The following is a 22,644-nucleotide window of genomic DNA, read 5'->3' as shown; positions in this document are numbered from 1 at the left end:
CACAGATGTTATCGAGCATGACGTAGACGTTGGTGATGCTCAGCCTATTCGCCAGCGCTTTTACCGTGTTGGGCCAGAGAAGCGCAAGATCATGGATGGTGAGGTCCAGTACTTACTGGACAATGGTCTAGCTGAGCCGTCATTTTCCAGTTGGGCGTCACCCTGTTTACTTGTGGGTAAACCGGATAACACCTTCCGTTTCTGTACGGACTACCGCAAGGTAAACAGGGTGACGAAGCCAGATTCGTTCCCACTGCCCCGGGTAGACGATTGTGTAGATCAGGTGGGCGCAGCCCACTATGTTAGCAAGTTTGACTTGTTAAAGGGATACTACCAGGTCCGTCTCTCACCACGTGCTCAAGAAGTGTCCGCTTTTGTCACTCCGTCTGGCTTATATTCTTACAGAGTTATGAGTTTTGGTTTGCGTAATGCGCCCGCAACTTTTCAGCGATTAATGAATAAGGTCATCTCCGGTCTTGATGGGTGTGCGGTATATTTAGACGACGCAGTGGTGTATAGTGATACTTGGGACGTACATTTGGTCCGTATACGAGCTTTATTTGAGCGGTTGGTAGAAGCAAAATTAACAGTCAACTTAGCTAAGTGTGAATTTGCTCGCGCCACAGTAGTCTACCTTGGCAAAGTAGTAGGTCAAGGTCAGGTTTGTCCAGTGCGGGCAAAGGTCCTGGCCATTGACCACTTTCCTCCACCTACTACAAAGAAAGAACTTCAGAGGTTTCTGGGAATGGTAGGTTACTACAGAAGTTTCTGTAGTAACTTTTAAACAGTTGTTAGTCCACTCACGGACGTCCTTAAGGGAGGGGCCAAATTTGTTTGGTCTGCGGCATGCCAGCGTGCTTTTGAGAATGTAAAGCTACTGCTTAGTACAGTGCCTGTTCTGGCTGCCCCTCGGCTTGATAAGCCATTTCAACTTCAGGTAGATGCCAGTCAGGTGGGTGCTGGGGCAGTTTTGTTGCAGGCCGACGAGGAGGGTATGGAACGTCCAGTTTGTTACTTCTCTAAGAAGTTCAACAAGCATCAAGTGAAATATTCGACCATAGAAAAAGAGGCCTTGGCCCTGGTGTGGGCCTTGAAGCACTTTGAGGTTTATGTGGAGAGTGGGATGCAACCAGTAGTTGTATATTCAGATCATAACCCACTCACCTTTTTACACACGTTACAAAACCCCAACCAGCGGCTCATGCGCTGGGCTTTATTCCTACAACCATACCACTTAGACATACGTCACATCAGGGGTGTGGACAATGTGGTTGCAGACGCATTGTCCCGCTCCTGTGAAAATGTTTAACTGCTTCCTGTCTCATGTCCTCTGTTCCTCCTGTTCCTTCTTTCTGTTCCGTTCCTTAAATTGCTTTCCAGGGCCCGGATTGCTGGTGGAGCAGGAAATTTAAGGTTTTGGGAGGGGGTTTTGGGGAGTTTGAGATTGGGTCAGTACACTTGGTGGTGGTTGGTGTAACATCTAGATATAAGCCTAAGGTTGGCATTTTGGTGGATTTGGTGAAACAGACTTGTTATGCCATGTAATAAGTATTTAGTATTGTTTAGTTTATTATTTGTTTCTTTCTTTTGGGTTTGATTACTGTCTAGTGCAGAGGCCCACTTAGGTTGGCCTCTGTTTTAAGGGGGAGGGGATGTTACGACCCGGTGGGTCTTTGTGTGGTGGCTCCGCCCCTATTTGTGCTACTCCTACAGGCTGGTGAGTACAGAGGTGACGCCTCCAGATGTTAATTGTCGTGGCCATAAGAGGGCCGGCTCTGGCATGATGTCGCTCTCTCACTAATTTCCCTGGCCTGCTCTGACGGGAGAGCTCGTTGGGAGCTGCCTTGACTCGCTGCCCTTCTGGGGATCTCGCCTCCTTCTGCGTCTCCGTCATATTATATTTAGTTTATTCATCTACCCCTAGACACACATTGCACAACACTTTACTTTTGTACCTAAACTGACATTCTCTACTTTTATGTTAATAAATATCATTTAAAACGTTACGCTAACGTGTGGTCTCCCCTATGTTGAGTCTGCCTTGAGCCAAGCGGTCTTAACACCAGTCTTTCAGTGTCCCGGGAATCCTTGTTGGTGTACGGTCACTAAATGTACACATAAATTATTTTATTGTAAGGCCCCCCATGAACGAAAGTTCACAAAACTTGGCATGCATTTGGAGGTTGTCATAATGATCCTACACTATCAATTTCGTGCAGTTTTGACCATGTCAGCCAGAGATATTGTGATGAAAATGTTTTGCTTTTTAATTTTTAACTAGGTGGCGCTATACATGAAATAAGTGGTAATGGGATGGGTTGACATGCCCCCTTAAGACCAACATACAAAAAAAAGGTGGACCTCCTAGGCCAGTGGTTCTTAACTGGTCTGGCTTTGGGACCCACAATTTCCCATGTTCAAGTCGCGACCCATATATATATTTTATAGCGTTCAAGACAACAGATTTGGTGAGCTACATGCTAAGACAGGCGAAGTGCCTGTAGGCCTATTTGTTTGAAACATGCTGTTTGCCATTACATTTGTGAAGTCTCCAACTCCTGATGTCACCTTAAAGTACTTGACAGGTCTGTCTTTGACAGGTGTACTTTATTATGAGGCATTTTCGCTCATGTTCCAGCAATTGTGAACATCGCACACTGTGGATTCTGCACCATTTCGTCTCAATTTAAGTCTATTTGAAATGGGCGATTTCTTCTCTTTTTTTAACCACAAGCTCCGCGACCCACCACAGAAAACTGTCTCTGGCCACCTACAGGCCAGTTGGTGTATAGTAACACAAATTAATTTATTCTGTGGCCCTCCATGAATGGAATTCCACGAAACTTGGCATGCATTCAGAGGGTGTCATAATGATCCTACACTTCCAATTTCGTGCAGTTTTGACTATGTTAGGTCACAGATACCTGCGATTACAACACCTCATTTTTACTTTTTTGTGTTTAACTAGGTAGCGCTATACATGAAATGAGTGGTTATGGAATGGGTTGACATGGCCCCTTGAGATCAACATACAAAAAAAAAAGGTCCTCCTAAACCCTACGGTTCTCGAGATATTCACAGAAAACTGTGTCTGCCCTACCCTCCTTTCGGGGGTTCCAGTCCAGAGGGGGGGGGGGGGGTGGCTACAGATCAAAACGAAAAACGATGGTTCCATGCTATCCATGTGGGGTTACATGCCCACCAAGTTTCGTGTACCCCGGTCTTACAGTGTCCCAGGAATCCTTGATGGAAATTTGGACATGCGAAAAAAATAAAATAAAAAAAATAAAAATCTGACTCAACCTATATGACTGCCGCTTCGCTGCTGTCATAATAATATGTATGACTATTCACTAAGCAAAAAATAATTCATTATAATTAAGACCTGTCTTACATCAACTTGTTATTCGTCTCATCTCAAGAGGTGTATGTCTTCTCAGCTATAATAAGCCTTGCAATTGTTAGTAGTTTATGATGTCTGTGAGCAGTAAGAGTGTTTTGCACATACTGATGCCCATGGCACACACACTGAAAAGCTGGTGACCCTGGATCAAACCATTTAATGTCAACTCCAAATAGACAGACCCGTAGACACAGACGGCTGTTTTCATGGCCCAGAGCACAAGGCAGGTCTTTGTAAAACAGCACTTGTTCTCGTCATCAAAAAGCCCTGGGGTTTTTTTTATGAGAGAGAAACCTTGTCAGATGTCAAACACACACACACACACACACATTCACAAGAGCTGCTGTAAACCCGACCTGTAATGACATCATTAGACTGAGAAAGGCATTGATCTCAGCTGGTCTTAATGGAAGGGGTTCAGCTTTCATCCTCTGCCAGACCGGCTTTTATGATAACACATTCACACACACACACACACACTCTCTCCCTCTCGTTCTCGCTCTCTCACACACACACTCTCTCTCTTCCACACCTTCACACAGACCACAACACTTATAATATAAAACACACATACAATTAATATCTAGAAATATCTGTCCTTATATACAGTAATGTACAACACAGGGACATCTTAAACACCCAAGTATGCTATACACACCAAATATAGAGATCAAATCTCTCTCTGTCTGTCTGTCTCCAAACACCAAAGACACACACACACACATTAATTATCTGGTGTGATTTAGGTCTGCTTGCATTGCTTTCTATTTTAGTACAAAGGCCAAATACCAGGCTTTGAACTACACACTAGGCTAATTGAATGTGCAAATACACATTAGATAAATCAGCATATAATATCAACACTTGAAGTAAAGCACACACATTTATGATATAATCAGCACTGTAATGCCTCTGTCTATTTGCTATTAAATATTCTAAAAATCATATTGCAGAGTTAATGCAGAGATCTAAATGTGTACTTTATGTAACCATGTGTCAACACAAGAAAAATTGTTCTGTTAGTTTAGATTAGATTTGAGAGCTTTGAGAGCTCTCTACTCTTTGGGTCTTTGCTGAAGGAAAATTATCCTGATTATTTGGATTTGCACCAAAACGACAGTAATTTCGTAGGATTGCAAATTCACTCGTCACAATATGGGATTGGGTCTGGAGGCTTGGACATGCTGCCAATAGACTTTAAAAGCTGTTTATTTAGGCCTTGTATCATGCAATCTGCAGGCAAATGAAAAAGCAAATCGGTGCTGTGCTGTTTTTGTAATACTTACCTGTGTCCAAAAGATGTCGCCAAAATGCAGCAAATGTTCCCGTGCAAGGACGTGAAGTCGGTGTAATTTTTTGGGAGAGGTCATGCAGCACTATGACCCCCCCCCCCCCTTTTTAATGGCATCAGTGGACCCAACGAATCCATGAATGTAGTAACTCTACACTTACATAATAACGATTGGAATGGATGTTTTGTTTTGTCATTGCGTCATGGATATACCATTTTCACCCAGCTATATTATTGACAACATTTAAGTATTTTAAGCATTGTTCCACATTGTATTATCTTATTTTTCATACGATGTGTGTGTATTAAAAAAGTTAGATTGTGAAACGTAGCCAGATCTACATGACCACCTAGCCTTGGTCTTACTGGACTTTCCTAAGAAAATATCCATAAAGCCCAAGGGGCGCGCGCGTGCATGAATGCCTGTTTAGTGTATGAGATGTCTGATAGTAAGGAACTGTTCTTGTAGTGGACTAGCCAATCAGGAACAATAGAGGCGGATCCCACAGAGTCTTGTCCACAAAGGCGTAACCGCAATTATAGTAGCCTACTCGTGCGCGCTTGTCACTGCGTCATTACAGTCAGAGAATAGTGTTTCGCCATTTAGACCCCACGACTACACTGAGATTGATCAATGACTACTTGTCGATTGCAACCGATAGCCCAGCTGATTATGCTGAGATAGCAATATCCTACTAAGACTGTCAATAATGGCATGCGAAGCTTTAATGAACAAGTTCACGGAGAGCGCGTCAAGACCTCAGCTCCATCAGCCTTGCACGTGCAAGAAGAGGTGCAACAATTGCAACGTTTTCGTCGGGTTTTTCATCCTGTCGCTGTCGCTACACTTCATAACACTGTCCTGCTTTCTGGACCTGCGGTCTGAGGTGAAGCGGGAGATTGCACTGAAGAAGCGAGAATCCGCGTCAGCTGTCAACGGATCTTCCCAGATGAGGGTGTACCACACCGATGACTCACACGATGACATTCCCCGCGAACCCAGCCCGCCTGAGGTAAAAAACTGATGATTATTTTATTTGTACATTTTAATTGTTGTTGTTGCCATTATTATTTTTGTTGTTATTAGACAACACATTATATCACTTTGCCATAAACATTTAGCTCACTTGAAATGTGACTTACGATTTATGGACACAATAACAACGGGTTAATGACACATTTGTTAAAAACAATACTTTGAGTGGATACATAGTGGACTAATCAGGCACATATAGAACAGACAGTTTGATATCACAGAAAACCACCTTGCACTAACATCAATCATCTGACAAATTCCTACTGGTGTGGCACCTGTTGTGGCAGCTTACAACTTAAACCAGTTGAGTTGCATTCAGCCATCCCATTCAACTCATGGTCCTCATAGAAACCAGTGAAGGGAGGGCAGACACTAGCCTACCAAGGGCATCAAATCAAATATGGCCTCTTCAGTACAGTCAAGAGTTAGTATGGCAATCAAACAAAGAGCAGTTTACACAACTCAGGGTTTTGTGTATGATATAGTCAGAGATTAGTCACAATCTTTGAATGGATAATGCAAAAAAAAAAAATAGGCTGCCGGAAATCAAAGACAGGGCAGGACCGGTCACACATGAACGTTAACAACTGGAGCGTGATAAAGCAAATATACTTAAAAGACAGAGTGGGGAAAAGCCAATCTTCTCAGTTGCTGCAAAGCAGATGTGAGGGTATGACTACAATGGGCTTGCTTCATCTTTGTCTGTAGTAGTCCCAAATTGGAAAATATTTGAATCCACAATGAATCGACTACGTGCCATATGGGGTATTGGATGAACGGTTGACTCGGAGGTAGCAGGTGGAAAAACATTAGCCAAATTGCTAACAGGTGCAGCGGCTTGTGTAAATTTATTGGGATTTGGACTGAACATTGGGAATTTGGAGATGTGCCAACCAAATTTGATATGTGGTGATTCGGTTGCAGTAACGAGGCTTTGAAAGCCTAGTCCTGGGGAATGAATTGTAAAGCCCCAGACAGTAGAAGGATGCATTAACAATACAAATCAGAGCCTATTCTCAGATGAAGCCAGCCAGAATCAGATATTTGATCACAGCAAGAATGTGTGCCTCCCTTGAAAGGGCCACATAAATTATTCTACAAGGTTATTAAGACAACATGATATTGCCCTAATATGTAGGTCAGCTTTTAATATAGCAGCTTGATGAACCTACTCAGCGCTAAGTGAAAACAAATGGAACTAGACTATGTTGGCTGTGCGTAGCAAAGCACATCTGGATGATGTGAATGTTTTAGCTACCACAGTAATGTGCCCTCTAATAAGAGAGTAATATTATCCCATATATATGGACAATATGCTGCATGTAGCTTCACTACATTTCTGCTAAACAGCAAGACACTTTCCCTTTAAGTGTCCAGATGTAATATTTTGCTCGGACAGAGAAGGAAAAGATGACCAGCTTCTGATAAGACACTGGTCCCTCCTTGATCATCATGGTTTGAGAAACAGAAACGGTCTTTTCCAAGCTCTGGGTTTGTCTCTGTCACCTTCTATTTGCTTCCCTAGCTTGGCCCACGTCTACCTGACTTTTAACCTCATTTGCTGTCTTTATTGTTTCTGGTCTGTAAACGATTGTGAATCCAAAAAAAAGGACAGATATCAGACACAACTGTCTCAAGTCTCAAGGCAACGAGTTCAGCTTGTTGTCAGAAAAAGGCAATGTACAAAGCAAATTTAAGCAAAGTAACTTAAAACTGCGTTAATGCACAAAGGGGTGACGTTCATACACATATCTTATTGTGCCTTATTTGAGATCCCAACATAATACAGAAGCATGAAAGCCTACCGATAGCCTACTTGAGAAGCGTACATGGTGGAGTAGGAATGAGTCAAATCCCTGTAGCATGAGGAGAGGAGAAGAGAACTTCGGGAGAAGTTGAGGTCTGCCTCAATTTAGTCTCAGTTGGACGGGAGGAAGTCCCTGGTAGGAAAGTGTGTGCTCAACTCTGTGGCCAGGACTCACCTCTCGTCATCGGCACGGGGAGGTCACAACAAGGTTAGTGGACCGGAGAGGCTTTTGTGGGGTTTAGCGTTCTGACTTGACCTCCAGTAAGTGCTTATTGTCTCTCTCTCTCTCTCCTTTTTTTCTCCCTCTCAGTTTTTCTTTCTCTCCTTCTCACTCTCTTGCTCTAGCTCTCTCTCTATTTGGCTTTGAGTGTGTCATTGGCCAGTGGGGTTGTGAGCTAAACAAGTGAGTACTTCAGCGGGGGTGAGATCACACACTGTGACTTAGTGAGAAACACATTCCGTGGGTCCCACCACCTCCCCATGTGCTCGCTCTCTTTCTTTCTCTTTCTCTCTCTCTTTCTCACTCTCTTTCTCTCTCTCACTATCTTTCCTTTTCTTTCTCTCTCTCCCTTCTGTTGTGTCATCCTCAGATGGGATCTCAGACTGGAACAGTTATGGTGTCAGCTCGAGACTATGGGCTGAGAAAACTTCTTTTGTCTGGCTCTTGGGGAGGGTTAACTCATCCAAAAAGTGCTTTTGTGTCTTGTCCAGAGAAGCCATCTTTTCTTCAGCTTTAAAGTGCTCAGACGAGCCATGTGGTTGTCCTTCTGGGACCATCTTCCAGGGTGGGACAATTAAGTTCATGACTTTGGTCGTATTTTTTATTGACTTGTACATAAAGTCAGTTGTCCACTTAGCGTTTCATGCTACATGCTGTGTTTCCTGATCTCAGATTTATGTTTCACTTTTGGCAACAATATGATTCCCTCCAAGTTTGGTCCTTTACGTATTTTGTTTCACCATACAGTCATACTACAGACTCTGTGAAGGTTTGTGAAGGTGATTCACCTTTTGAAAAATAACTAAAGAAGCAACATCTTTGTTTGCACTTGAAAGGAGCTGCCGCCTTTCGAGTACCTGGGTCTGTTTTTTATGCTCCTTCCAGAAAAAAAACACAGTGAAATGCTGAAGGTATTTGGACTGGGACCATCTTCCAGGGCGAGACAATTAAGTTCATGACTTTGGTCGGATTTTTTATTGACTTGAACATACATAAAGTCAGCGTTTCATGCTACATGCTGTGTTTCCCAATCTCCATTTCTCCTTAAAGGATAATTCCGTATTTAGCACTTTGAGTCCCTTTTCTGGTTTGTTTTGGATGAACTAGAGTGGTGGACACCGAAATTTTGACGATGGGTCCTGTCTCGATGGGTCCTCTGCCTCGTTTTGAATAGCCTTTGACTGTTTCAGAGTGGCTGGCTAGTAATGGGCATGCACAAACATGTCCTTAAAACAACCCTTAACGTTCGTTTTCAAAACTGTGCCACTCACCGAGTGGTTAGTGGTTTTCGTTAATAATTAAAAACAAATATTTCGGCGCAATGTATGATTTCAATCCGTGTTATTTGCTATTGTGGAACTATTTTTTTTTAGATACCTCAGAACCGTGTATAAACTTCCGCTCAATATTTGAGTCTGAAGCATAGGCAGTAAAAGAAGGTTTTGTGGAAAGACTACAAGCAAATGTAAACAGACCCCCTTTCCGTTTCCGGTAGCGCAGTGATATATCAACGAGTAATACCTCTTCCAACAGAAATCAATGGGATTTTACAAAATGCCAAATAAAACACAACAGAAACTGTACTTTGCTACGCTACTTGTTTTGAAACATCAACGAACATCACTAACCACTCGGTGAGTTGCACAGTTTTAAAATGTATGTTAAGGGTTGTTTTAAGGACATGTTTGTGCATGTCCATAGCCAGCCACTCTGAAACAGTCAATGACGATTCAAAACGAGTCAGAAAGTCAAGGAAGGATCCATCGTCAAAATTTTAGTGTCCACCACTCTAGTTCATCCAAAACAAACCAGAAAAGGGACTCAAAGTGATAAATACCGGAATTATCCTTTAAAGGGACACCAGGCAACGTTTTTGTGTTAATTAATCATCTTCGTAAGTCGGTATATGGTTAAATGACTCATTACGGGGCGAATGAAGGCTCTCTCGCCCGCCCCTACTGCCTGTAGGAAGAATATCCCACTTGCAAGTTCGGTGTATCCTACCCGCCGACCGAAGCAGGATCAGTTTACAGCACAGAGGCAGGCTAACGAAACACTAGAGATTGTTGCAAACGTGTGTATAATGGCAGAACCGGCGAAGAAGCAGCGAAAACCCTTGACGGAAGACACAAAGAAAAGGAAAAGAGCTTCAGACTAAGCGAGGGGGAGTTTCGTAGAGAAAAAGCATCAGGCTTGCCTGGTGTCCCTTTAACTAAACTCAGATTTATGTCTCTTATTTATGTGTCACTTTTGGCAACAATATGATTCCCTCCAAGTTTGGTCCTTTACGTATTTTGTTTCACCACACAGTCATACTACAGACTCTGTGAAGGTTTGTGAAGGTGCTTCACCTTTTGAAAAATAACTAAAGAAGCAACATCTTTGTTTGCACTTGAAAGGAGCTGATGCCTTTCGAGTACCTGGGTCTGTTTTTTATGCTCCTTCCGGAAAAAAAAACAGCGAAATGCCGAAGGTATTTGGACCAGATGACAATTCACTGTTAGGTGGAGGACTCTGCTGCAGCTGTAAATATTTAACAGTGATGCTGTCTGATCCAGATGTGTGCATTAAACAACCGTGATTACAGAACACCGCAGTTTACATAGCAGGCGAAACAGGAGCATGTGGGTCGTGATAGACTTGTCTCACTCACCAAGCTGCAAGACAGCTCAGCTTTGAAGATTTAAGACCGCTTTAATTAATAGTTTTTCTTTCTTTCTCTTGCTTGTTCTTTCTTTTCTTTTCTTTTCTTTTTTTAAGTGTGTCTCTTAATTGATGGCATACCAACACCTGCCATCACATACTGTCATCAGGCCATTTTGTCTGCCAACTTTTAATGAGATGGAATGTACCGTAAAGGCACAGAAATGAACACTACTCCCGAAGAATAAGGCACTGTGTGTTAACAGTGTGTATATGAGTCTAATATGGTGAATAATTTGTACCAAATGCTTTGAAACAGAGGAAAAAAATAGACTACAGCATCAATATGCGCAGCTGAGGATTTTTTTCCCTTTTTTTTGATGTATTTCCACGACTTAGCAAGCATGAAAGTTGGCCGTAAAGAACAGCGTGAAGCCATGTGTTTGAGTGTTCATTGACACTTCATCGACTGGAAGACCCTGGGTTGCCAACAGCTGCACGCATGCTGTGGAGACACCTGCACGCCAAATGAGCGGCTCCGCCGCCGAGTGTGGGAACATCTGGGAATGTGCGCTCTCGCTTAGCTACGCATTGGCATATATATATATATATATCGCGGGCCACAATCTCAAATCTCGAAGCCGGTGAGGTCGCCAGCTGTCAGAGGACCTGGGCTGACATTTGCTTGACGTGTCTGGCCGCTGATGGTGCTGTACATCTGAACGGAGCGAGTCAGTGACAGCTTGGGCTTGTTCCCTAACTTGCTCGTCTCTCTGGAGAGGGAGGCTTCTGAACTGTATAAATGTCGGGGGTGGAGGTGGGGAGACCAAAAAGTAAACAGTCTGTTTGGTTTCTGCCTCATCTCTCAAGAGTTGATCTTGACACAGACTTGACTGCAAATACTCTCAAGGATGGAGAACAAATTTCATAAAGCAAATATCATTATATAATAGAAGAATCCACCACAGTTTTTTTTTTTTTAGGATTTGAACAATGCTAACATCCCAGACTGCTTCACATGTCATCAAACGGCTGGTGTCCTTTGAGCAAATCACTTGCAGATGTGCATCACGCCAGTCTGAATGATTAAATTGTGTAACGCCGCACGCCACAGCCCAAGCAATTTACCCCCTTAACCTGGTTGGTTTTGGGCTCGCTCCAACAGACACAAGGTATCATCTCGTTCAAACGCGACAGAAAACACACAAACACACACACACACACACACAGAGAGCTCTGAGCGTGGGCTGCTACCCCTCCTCTAAACGGGGTGACCTTCTGAGGTTTACTTTACTACACAAACGTTGCCCGAGGGCACCTACAAGCGTTGCGTTCCCTGTTTCCACCACGCACACTCGCAATCTGTTCCCCATCAGTCTCCCCCGCGAGAGCGTAAGTATCAGAGTCCAACAAGGCCAGAAATGCCAGAAAGAGAGGGACCATAATGTTGGGTTTTTTGAAAGTCTACTGATGGGAGTTTGCAGCCTGCTTCTATAAGTGTAAGAAGTTATAAAAAAGGTATGGTGCAGCCTCCGAGTCATATTGCACAGTCTAGACAAAGAGGTTTCTGGTAACTCATTCCCTGAGGAGAACCTCTGGTAACCTGTTCTCTCTGAGGAGAATAGGTTCATGTCCTGAGAATTCAAGTTCCTCATAATCCCTTAGTGTAATTTCTTTGTCAACTCCTGAATTCTGGTCAGAATTACAGTGTATTGCAGGAGGCCTGAATATGATGTAGAACCTGTCTGACAAGTTCTTAATACATTTTCTATGTTAAGATAATTTTTTAAAATGCCAGCTATTGTTATTTGTCTGTTTATTTAACTGGCTTATGGTCTCTGTGCAGAGCTTATTACCTTATTCAAAAGGCATGTGTAAATAGGACAATCTCTGATAATAAATAAATTGATGTCAAGCATGTTGGTAGTTTCAAGTGGAGCCTTAATATGACATCAAATAACTGTTTCCAAAGAATTTATATTGGTGAAGCTCATAAACCATTTTACCACATTTGGTAAATGTAGGTCGGTCATAAGATGGGCTATCTTAATCTGCAGCGTTACACTCGATCACCCGCATGGTATCTGCTTCAATTGTCCCCTCTTCACCCTGTGGGGGGCGGGGGGTGATATTTCCTCCTCTTGGGCATGGGCATGTGTCATCCTCCCCTTGCCACTTGAGAACCATGATTTCAGTCCATTTTTTTGGCTGGTATCGGGTCATTCAGATTACTTTTGAAAAGGACGGAAAGCAACGGGAAGTCTGAATGGATATGCTTTCTGGAGGTGTCGCAGTATAAGTTGGCTCCATAGCTGACGTTTAATGTGACATTAGGGCTACCCATGCCCAGGCTATCCAACGCCAAGGAGGCAGACAAAAATGACTCGGGTTACAGGATGAGCCACAACAGTGGGCTGAACAATTGTGGAACTTGTCCCCTATTGTGTGAGTTGGCTCACAATCCTTATAGCTTTTGAATTTGTACAAATTGGCATTGTTTGATCTGCACACATTAGAACAGAGCACTGAGGTCAAAGACAGTTGGGTCATAGAGTTCCTTGTTTCTCCTGTGTCATATTACATGGCAAGTTAACAAAGAATTTTTTTTGGGGGGGAAAAGCATCCATCACCATAATATTTTTGCCTGTTGGCATCCAGTAAACACTGCTGCAACCGTTGAGCTTGTTAATCGCTTTGGATTATATAGTGAGTCTTTGCACTCACTTTGAAAGGCTTGTCATGAAAGTCACACTTGGGGAAAGGCTTGGCAGTAACCAGAGAGGCCTTTCTGCCGCTTTTAATTGGTGTTGTCTGTTTTTGTCTCTCGTCCCCCGGCAGCCACCAGAGGGGATTATGGAAAGACGGGCCCAGGTGACGGCAGGATCTGGCAGCGCACTTTGGCGGACGAAGCGTGGCACCAACCGAAGACACGACTCAGGTAGAGGCCCTCACGTGCCAATCCCGTAACCACAAAAGAGCGCGGCAGCTTAAAACAATCTGAAATGGATGCAGTTGTTTGAAATGCAGGAATTTCAACCACCGTCATCATGATTAAAGTGCTTTGAAGAGTCGGTCAGCATAATGTTTGCATTCCATTTTTCTTGATTAGTTTCTTTTTTTTTTTTTTTTTGCCCCTCAAAGCCCGTATTTGAAAGCTGTCCAGAAAATCCCAAATGATCAAATGGCAAGGGAATGTCTGTAGCAGCCCCTGTGCACCTGCTTGTATTATTTATTTATTTAGCCAGTTGGTTACATTTATTTTATTGCAGCTGTTTTTTTCTCTCCCTCTCAAAGTTGCAATAGTTACAGATAGATTCCAGTCATCCCAGCTGCACAGCAGATAGGGTCGTGAAGCATGATTCAGTTTGCACACAGCAAAGCTAATTCCATTTAAAAGAACGTCATCCCAGACCTTTGAAGTGCACCCCCTACCCCCCACCCCCAAAATCTTATTCTGCAAAAGACCCCTTGCCAAGGGCTATCACGGTCCATGTTGATGATGATGATGTTCTTCCTGGACTGCTTGTCCTTCCCCTAGATCCACTTGGGAGGGAATCGAGCCTAGTGCCTCCCATGCTGAGGCTATTGTGAAATACGGTCCAGTCAAACCCAGAACAAATAAGAAAGAGAGCCAGCATCGTTTGAAATTTACAGCCTGTCAATATGCCGTGCTCACGAAAACCAAACTCCAGGCCCCAACTTGTTTTCTTAACCTCGGAATATAAGAGTTATAAACTTCTGTTTTTATGTCTTGCTCCCAGCGTGTAAAACAATCAGAAGTGTGTCCAAGGGTGGAATTGATGTGCAGGATTTATGTATGGTCTCTGGAACGAAAGAGGAGGCGTGCATGCAAAAATAAAGAAAATAGTGGTTTAGAGAATATGAATACATTTTGACAGAGCCCGGAAAAAGAACGTAATGACAGTATTAGATGGAGTGTCTTTGAAGCCTATGTATTTTCAACAAATTCTGGAATGTCAGCGTTGGAGACACTTGTGTTGCATGCTGGCACCGGGCGTATCCTCAGACTAACCTTTAAGTTCTCTAATACTGTCAGCACTAACCTTTTCAAATGTAATGGGACCTGCAAACATCTCTGTCTGTCTGTCTGTGAGGGCAGGTTGATCCCTTGTTTGGAAAGTCTGCTGGCCCCGAGATCACTTGTTGATTCCCTCTGCACTGTAATATCTCAAACAGTAATCCATATGTCTCATGCGCAGTAATATGCGTTTGATGTTTTTGTCCTTTGAATGCATGCAATTCCCTGAATACTCATATGCTTTAATAATTGTTCACATACCCAATTGATTCCATCTCTCAGAGATGAAGTGAAAGGAAAGGGGGGCAGGACACAGACTGAAGGACAAAGAGAGAGAGACAAACAGACAGACAGACAGACAGAGAGAGAGAGAGAGAAGTATTATGCAGTGCTGTGATCTTAGAGGCGGAGCAGAGTAGAGCAAACCACCCAAAAAATAAAATTACACAATTACGTTGCGTGACAATGAGTACTTCAGGAAAGACCAGTGATTGTGTTTAAACAGAAAAAAAGCCCCACCTTGTGAGACATTTGCCATAAATCAGTAAAAATTCAGAGTCTAAACAATAATTACTCCCAGCCCTCTGCAGAGGACCATACAGACAAAGGCTTTTGTAATCTCTGCCCAAGATCACACAGCCATCAGTTTTACAGACTCACCCTCATAACATGGACCAGATTTCAGATAGGTCGCTCATTAGGAAAAAATCATGTAGATGCATCCAGTTATTTAGCCTGCAGAAGACGAGGTTTTAGAGAAGAGAGAAAGAGAAAAAAAAGCAAAACATTGGCCATATGTCTTCAGGGGTGGAAGACTCAAACAGAGAGTGTTTTAAGGTTAAGCATCCTCCTTTGTAGTTTGTAATGACATGGTATACGCATAACCTAAAAGACGGCACTTAAACAGGATTGTTTTATGCAGTGCACAGCCCTGTTTGTGTGGTGTGTGTCTGGGTGAGTGCATGTATGTGTGTGTGTGTGTGTGTGTATGCGTGTGTGTGTGTATGCGTGTGTGAGTGCGTGTGTATGTATGCGTGTGTAGTTTACAAGTTCGACAGACATTTCAGTGATACCCCAACAACACACAGAACAGAACAGAACAGAACAGAACAGACAGACACACACACACACACACACACACACACACACACACACACACACACACACACACACACACACACACACACACACACACACACACACACACACACTTTCATCTACGTCCTCCATCTGGGCCTAATTCAAAAGAAAGGATTTTGGCAGGGTAATGTATCTCTCTAATTAACCTCTCGTATTCCATTGCCGGGTAACGCTCCAGGCACATGTTGATACAGTATACGGGAATCTGGTCTCTCACAGGCTCGGCAAGAGGGCCGCGGCATCCCCGAATACCTGGCCGCGCCGAAGCCTCTGATCACATCATTAAAAGACAGGCTTCATTAGACGTTATTTGGTACTAAATGAATGCTATGTGACGTTTCCACGCTTGTCTGCATTACAAAAGGCTGGGGAATGTGAGGCATTTACAGACAATTAGACCCTTCTGAGAGTCAGAGAGAGAGATAGGTCGTGTCGTGTGTGTGTGTGTGTGAGAAGGGCCACAGGAAGCCTGGGATTTGGAGATGCGTTAAATTATATTCTGGAGAGAAAGTCTTGCTTATTATTTGGTTTGGTTTGTTTCAGAATCCCCCTCCGGTAAACGGAAAGATAAAGTCAAGAAAGGTAATTGTTTTTAATTTAATCATGATGTGTGTGTGTCTTTGTCCGCCTTCCCTGGCCATCCAGAAGAGCACATTTTGTTCAGGGCTCATGCTTCAGTCTGGTTCCTCTGTTCTGCTTCATAAGACTGTGAAGAAACACAAACAAATTCTAATCATGGCCTTGCATGGATTGTAAAAGTTATTGCAAAGGATGGCTTTTAAAAATAAATTCAAAGTTACAAGACACTCTCTACTTATACACACATCTGTAACCGCATGCTTATATGGTTTGGTAAAGTTATTGTAGAGCATTACCTTGTAATATTTTCAAATAAATGCTGGGTTTCGTCCGACATCCTTTCCCAGGAAAGAGGCGACAGGGAGCCCCTGGTCCTCCAGGCCAACCCGGACCCCCAGGGCCTCAGGGCCCCCCAGGAATTCCCGGTATTCCGGGGATCCCAGGTTCCAATGCCCTGGGGCCAGCCGGACCACCCGGACCGCCAGGGCCAAAAGGACCACCTGGCCCCCAAGGGCCGGCAGGTAAGGGCCACACCTGAGACGAGGGAACAGACGGAACAGATGTAGCGGTTGGTTGGTTTGCCAATCCCGATATGAGCGGTGCTGTGTTCATGTGGCTGTAGGCGCATGCAGAGTAACTGTCCAAAATGTATGGGCAAGTTGGACACGATGCTGTAAACATGGGGATACACTGGTGGGAAAACACTCTGAAAAACACGAAGAGTCAAACAACAGTCAAAAACAACGGTCAAACAAAATGCATAAACAACAAAGAATGCTCGCATACCCACTAATGTGGAAGAGAAAAAAATAAGTTTGTAGAGGTTGCTCTGCCCATCTTGATGATATGGTCTGTGTTTGAGTTACTGTGGGGACAGCACTGCAATAATAATGCCAGAGACATGCATCATCATGGCCATGCAGTAAGGACCAAATTATCCAAATGGTTTACAACCCAAACAAACCCTAAAAGTGAAAACAGTAGACAAGAGGAGGGAAGGAGCACCACAGTGTTTCTATATTACTCAAAGGAATTATAATTATGGTGTGTTATGTTGGGGCCTCAACAATTTTATTATTTATTATTATAAAGAAATTGGTTGAGGCCAGCACACCACATTGCTTAGCAAGTAAATCATAATTGCGGTTAGCATGGTAGCTAACATCAACATTTGAACCAGTGTGTTATGCATGAGTATGCATGATGTGGTGTTCCTGCTGTCAATCTCCCTTCCTGTACTCTAGCTAGCAAGCCTACATAGCAGTTGTGGATGTTTTCCACAATGATTCATTCATGGTTTATATTTGGCTCTGGGAATATGAAAACTTTCCAGGGAAGACACATCTTCCTATGGAACAAGGGAGGATGAATACTGATGTGTCCGGATGGAACGGATACAAGAGGAGGGGGAGAGGGGGCACCAGTACACAGGAGCGCTTTCCACACAAGGAGAGAAACACCCAACTCTTTGTTGGCAAGCTAGTGGGACGACATTGATAACATCCCTCTGTCGAGTCCACTCAGAACCATTAATACTGGCCAAAACACCACCAATTAATAACCAATACAATGAAATAGCAGACATTAATTGTATATGCAGTGCAGGCATGTTTTGTTGTGACATTACCCATTGGTATCACACATTACTTATTGACATCACTCATTATCGCCCATGTTTAGCATGTTGACAGAGAGAGGTCAATAATATAAATAGATTCTAGACACACTTCCTCTTTACTTCAGAGGGGAGTTGATTTTAAAGCTCACTTCAGCTTAAAGCTTTACGATAAAAAGCAGTAATTGTTTAAACATGCTTGTGTTTTGCAGGTGCTGTGGACAAAAGCAAGCTAAAAGAATTTCAGGTATACACTAAACCAAACCCACATGCACAGTGTAGATACTCAGACATGCAAACTCACACACACGCACACACACACACACACACACACAAAGCAACACATGCACACCCCATTTTTCTGCTATGTCTGTGGTGATGTTGTGGCTTACTTTTAGTGGTGGAGGGAACAGTACTTGAAAGGCTCTGCTTCATTTAATATCCCCTTGTGGTTTTGCAGCCTGCTGTGGTGCATTTGCAAGGCCAAGAAACAACCATACAAGTTAGAGAAGGTAAGAATCAAATCCCTGCTGTCTACACCATGTTTCTCCGACACACCCTGGTCTGGAGCAGTGTCGCTCACAGAGAGCATGCTACTCACTGGAGAGCATGTTCCTCACTAAAGCGTGTCAAAATGTGTAAGTGCCATGCTCACTCTGTTGAGTGTTGAAGGGGGGGGGGGGGGGGGGGGTGGATGGGGGGGGGGATATACTGATCAGACCTGGGTTTGGTTAATCAGTGCTTGGCTTCCATCCAACTCATTTGCATATTTTAAGCGCATTTATGAACATTTCTCTAGAGGAAAACGCGAGTCAAATGCACATTTCCATCTGCTGTGTAATGTCGAAGATAAACATGGACACTTTCCTAATCAAGGGAAGGGAGCTGATGAACAGCAGTGAATTCAAAACTTGAGGTTGTCTGGGCAACTTTGATGAAAACACGGTCATCAAATCTTAACAAATGTGTTCTGATGCAAATATACCCATTTCAATGAACCTTAGTCATTGTATACCTTATGCAAATTGTGGCTTAATCCCCTTCTAGGATATCAACCTCTTTTTCAACATAGAGGATTTTATACAAATGTCATGCATTTTTCACTCTGGATTCCCTATTTGAGTGGTCAAAAATTGCATTATGTGTTGGATGGGAACACAGCTTGTGACTGGCCCTGGTTGGTTCAGTGATGTTAATTCACTGGACTTTGTTCAAGTGTGCCTGTGCCAGGCTAACTCTTGGGGGATTGTGGTGATTCTAATAGCGTTGAGGTATGGGATAGGTTGGGGCTATGCTGCATGTGTTAAGTTGGAATGTTTTGACCAACTTGTTGATGTTTTGAGCAAAGATTATAGAGCGCTACGCTCTAAAATCTTTGGTTTTGAGTGCCATGCTGACCAGCGTTAAGTTCGATTGTATATTGGAGCCTGGGGTTACCTTTGTTGTAGCATGTTTTGTTTGTTTATCCCAAAAGAACAGGTCTTTTGCCAATCAAGTATGTGGAGACTAGGTATTTAGGAAAGAATAAAGGTGTTGACAAAAGTGCAATTCCACTCAAGTCTCAGCTAAGTCAGTATCCATAAATGCATAAAAAAGTTATCCTGTTAGTGTCCTACATAGACCACCATAACTCTACTAAAACTTTACTTTAAAAGCTAAAATAAAGTGGTCAGTTTCAAATAAAGCAGTTTTAAGGTTTACAGTCTGCCTGTATTTCAGAGTAAATGTTTTAGTTTAAAATTTAAAAATTTAGTGTGCATGTATGATACTAATTTTGTGCAGTTTCACTTTGATGTAGTGAGTAATCTCCGGTTTAGCCATGATGTGCTTATTACATCCCCTAGGAAAAGTGTCCTTGTCCCCTTGGTTGGTTTCTTAGCAGGATTATGCAAAAACTACTGGCCTGACTTTCATTAAACTGGTGGAAAGGAAGAGACAATTACATTTTACAGCCAGCACACATTTAGTCTCGCTTTTGCTAATGCAGCATTACCATAAAGCATTCGTTTTGCTTTTACATTATGAGATGCAGCATTAAGAGGGACTGCTGTTCCTTCAGGCAGAGGTATGCACTCTACGGAGTGCCACTCGAGCTTATGTTGAGTTTGCATGAGATGTACTGAGTAGCACTGAGTTTAGCTTGGCTTTGCTGGGCCATGTCTGCAGCTCTATAAAGATGTCTTTCATCCCTACAGCTAGTGCGTGTGCTGTGCTGTGTTGACAGATCCATGTAGTCGGAGAAGGGAAACTTGGCTTTAGAAAGTAAACGTCCTACTACATATTTGTTCCAATCATTCTGTGAAAACAAAACATCTCATTAGGTCAACTCTTCAGCCAGAGCTCATTAGTGAAATCAGCTGTAGAACCAAACGACGGTAGGACTTTCAGAAGCCAGATTTCCCATCTCTGCCTGTAGTGTTGTGCTGTGTTAAGTGTTTTTGTGCGTGCCGTACTGCTGACCGACCGTTGTTGAGTGACAGCCCTTTTCTCACACTGAGATCTTTCAGAGGGCGTCCTGAAAAACTGGAAGATGATCTCGGTGCACCACAAGGTCTTCAAGATGCACTCGCGCTCTGGCGAGCTGGAGGTGCTCGTGGACGGCATCTACTTCATTTATAGTCAGGTAGAAGTGAGTAACCCTCTCTCTTGCTCCTCGCATGTCAATCCCGCTTCAGCGTTCCCCTGTCAGAGAATAAGCAGAGTCCGCTATCATTGAAACACAAAGGGAGGCCTGCCAAGGTCTCCCAAACAGCTGAAGTGTAGAGTTGCTACATAGTTAAACATTCACGCTTGAGTATCGGGAGGGGGATTCAGTGAGGTAATTTGGCATCTGCACGACATTGGTGATGGATTGAATTTAGCTGCCAAATTGTTTGATTGAATTCCAATCTGGCGTGCATGAAAACCATCAGTTGCTTTTTTTGATAGAGTGAGACTTGAATGGACACGACAACCGATTAATCAATGCCTTGAAAACACTCTTTGTTTTGTTGGTACGTCCTCTTCTATTCCTCAACTCCACATCTCTTCTTCTCTCTCACGCCATTCACTTTCTTTGCTCTCATTATCTTGTCCCCTTCACTATTTCTCCACATTATGACACCTCTAAATGTCTCTCCAACCCTCTATTTCTCTCTCTCTCTCTCTCTCTCTCTCTCTCTCTCTCTCTCTCTCTCTCTCTCTCTCTCTCTCTCTCTCTCTCTCTCTCTCTCTCTCTCTCTCTCTCTCTCTCTCTCTCTCTCTCTCTCTCTCTCTCTCTCTCTCATTCTACTCAATCTGTCACTCTCTCATTCTACTCACTCCTCCTCAATCTGTCACTATCACTCTCCTTCAACTCTGTCTTTCTGTTCTGTGTCTCACTTCACTCACTCTTTTTCTATCACTCAATCACTTTTTCTCTCTCCTCTTGCTTTCTCTCCATCCCACACTGCCACACTGTCTTCACTCTCTCTTTCGCCATCTATCACACAATCCCTTTCTTTCTTTCTTTCTTTCTTTCTTTCTTTCTTTTCCTCTCCCTCTCCCTCTCCTCTTGCTTTCTCTCCTCCCTGCCCTGCCACGCTGTTGCTCCTTCCCAGATTTACTACCTCAACTTCACGGACATCGCCAGCTACGAGGTGCTGGTGGACCGAACGCCGTTCCTGCGCTGCACCTGCAGCATCGAGACGGGCCAGCGCAAGTTCAACACGTGCTACACGGCCGGCGTGAGCCTGCTGCGGGCGCACCAGCGCATCTCTATCCGCATGGTGTACCAGGACACGCTCATCAGCATGACTGACCACACCACCTTCCTGGGCAGCGTGAGACTCGGGGATATGCCGACCACCGGACAGGCGTGAACACAGACACAGACACACACACACACACACACACACACACACACACACACACACACAGACGGCGTATGAGGACACGCTTCTCAGCATGGCTGTCCACATCACCTTACTTGGAAGTGTGTAGCCGGAGGACAAGCCAAACACAATTGAGAACACACAAAGCAATTTAACGTGAGCACACACGCATTCACACATACATATACACAGGCAAACATATACACACACACACACACACACACACACACACACACACACACACGATGGTTCACTGTATGTACACCACAGTTAATTTGACATTGGGCCACAAATGCACACTGAGCAATGTTGCATACCAACGCACACTTACCAACCCCACTGTCATATCCAACATGTCCAAAACGCTGGCAAGGCATGCATGTACACTGAACAAACTTGTACACATATATAATACACACATCAGTGAGACGACACACACACACACACACACACACACACACACACACGACAGACCACACAGGAAACCAGTCACACGTACACACTGCACAATGGCAAACCGACACCATGCCCTGGGCGTGGCAACCTGTGGAGGACTACCAAATGTGTAACCCACACGCCTGGCATGCCAAACGGTTTCAGAAAAGTGATCACTTTAATCCAGGTCTTGTGCCCGTCAGACAGAATCCTGCCTCAAGTCTCTTTCCCCACCCAGTACTGCTCTTCTGTTTGACCTGAAGGACTCTGACATGAAGAAAACTGTGCACACCAACACGTTTGCACTAATGGAACACTTCAACAAACTTAAAATGCCTTTATGGTATTTCCGAAGGAATTACTGACTTAGAAGTTAAACATATCTTTTACACTACACTTTGTATATATGTACATAAAATAGGATATACTTTTGCTGTAAATGGACTCAATGACATTAAATACGTTTTCGTTTGTAATCTAATGTTGTCCTCAGATGCCCATTTCACTTGTATTTTCTGTGCCTCCTAAGTGCTGAATTCTTATGTGCAGTTGAGGCCAAGTTGGACACGTCTGCATGATTCCGCC

General features: G+C 43.6%; 1 protein-coding gene and 1 long non-coding RNA gene across 3 annotated transcripts; one reads left to right on the top strand and one right to left on the bottom strand.

Annotated features, from left to right (window-relative positions):
- The first annotated feature begins 5,270 nt into the window (after positions 1–5,270).
- Positions 5,271–22,540, top strand: LOC143133154 (uncharacterized). 2 transcript variants are annotated; one of them, XM_076292925.1, is made up of 8 exons: positions 5,271–5,707; positions 13,239–13,338; positions 16,123–16,161; positions 16,506–16,679; positions 17,986–18,020; positions 18,234–18,285; positions 20,281–20,402; positions 21,352–22,540. In XM_076292925.1, exons 1-8 carry the CDS (start codon positions 5,405–5,407, stop codon positions 21,610–21,612), a joined length of 1,086 nt encoding a protein of 361 aa, XP_076149040.1. In that variant the 5' UTR covers positions 5,271–5,404; the 3' UTR covers positions 21,613–22,540. The 2 variants fall into 2 exon arrangements, with proteins under 2 accessions (XP_076149040.1, XP_076149039.1); XM_076292924.1 differs by having other exon boundaries at positions 20,272–20,402.
- Positions 16,768–20,823, bottom strand: LOC143132486 (uncharacterized). The gene is made up of 3 exons (XR_012988319.1): positions 20,238–20,823; positions 18,166–18,234; positions 16,768–16,864 (listed from the first exon to the last, which is right to left on the bottom strand). It is a non-coding gene; the product is annotated as an uncharacterized LOC143132486 (long non-coding RNA).
- Positions 22,541–22,644: the final 104 nt, after the last annotated feature.

This window comes from Alosa pseudoharengus, unplaced genomic scaffold, assembly GCF_046254945.1.
Source record: "Alosa pseudoharengus isolate Yale_2024_CS ecotype anadromous, Long Island Sound unplaced genomic scaffold, YU_APseudo_1.1 YU_APseudo_1.1_scf_19, whole genome shotgun sequence".
Taxonomy (NCBI): domain Eukaryota; kingdom Metazoa; phylum Chordata; class Actinopteri; order Clupeiformes; family Clupeidae; genus Alosa; species Alosa pseudoharengus.
This window is presented reverse-complemented; position numbering and strand designations above follow the sequence as displayed.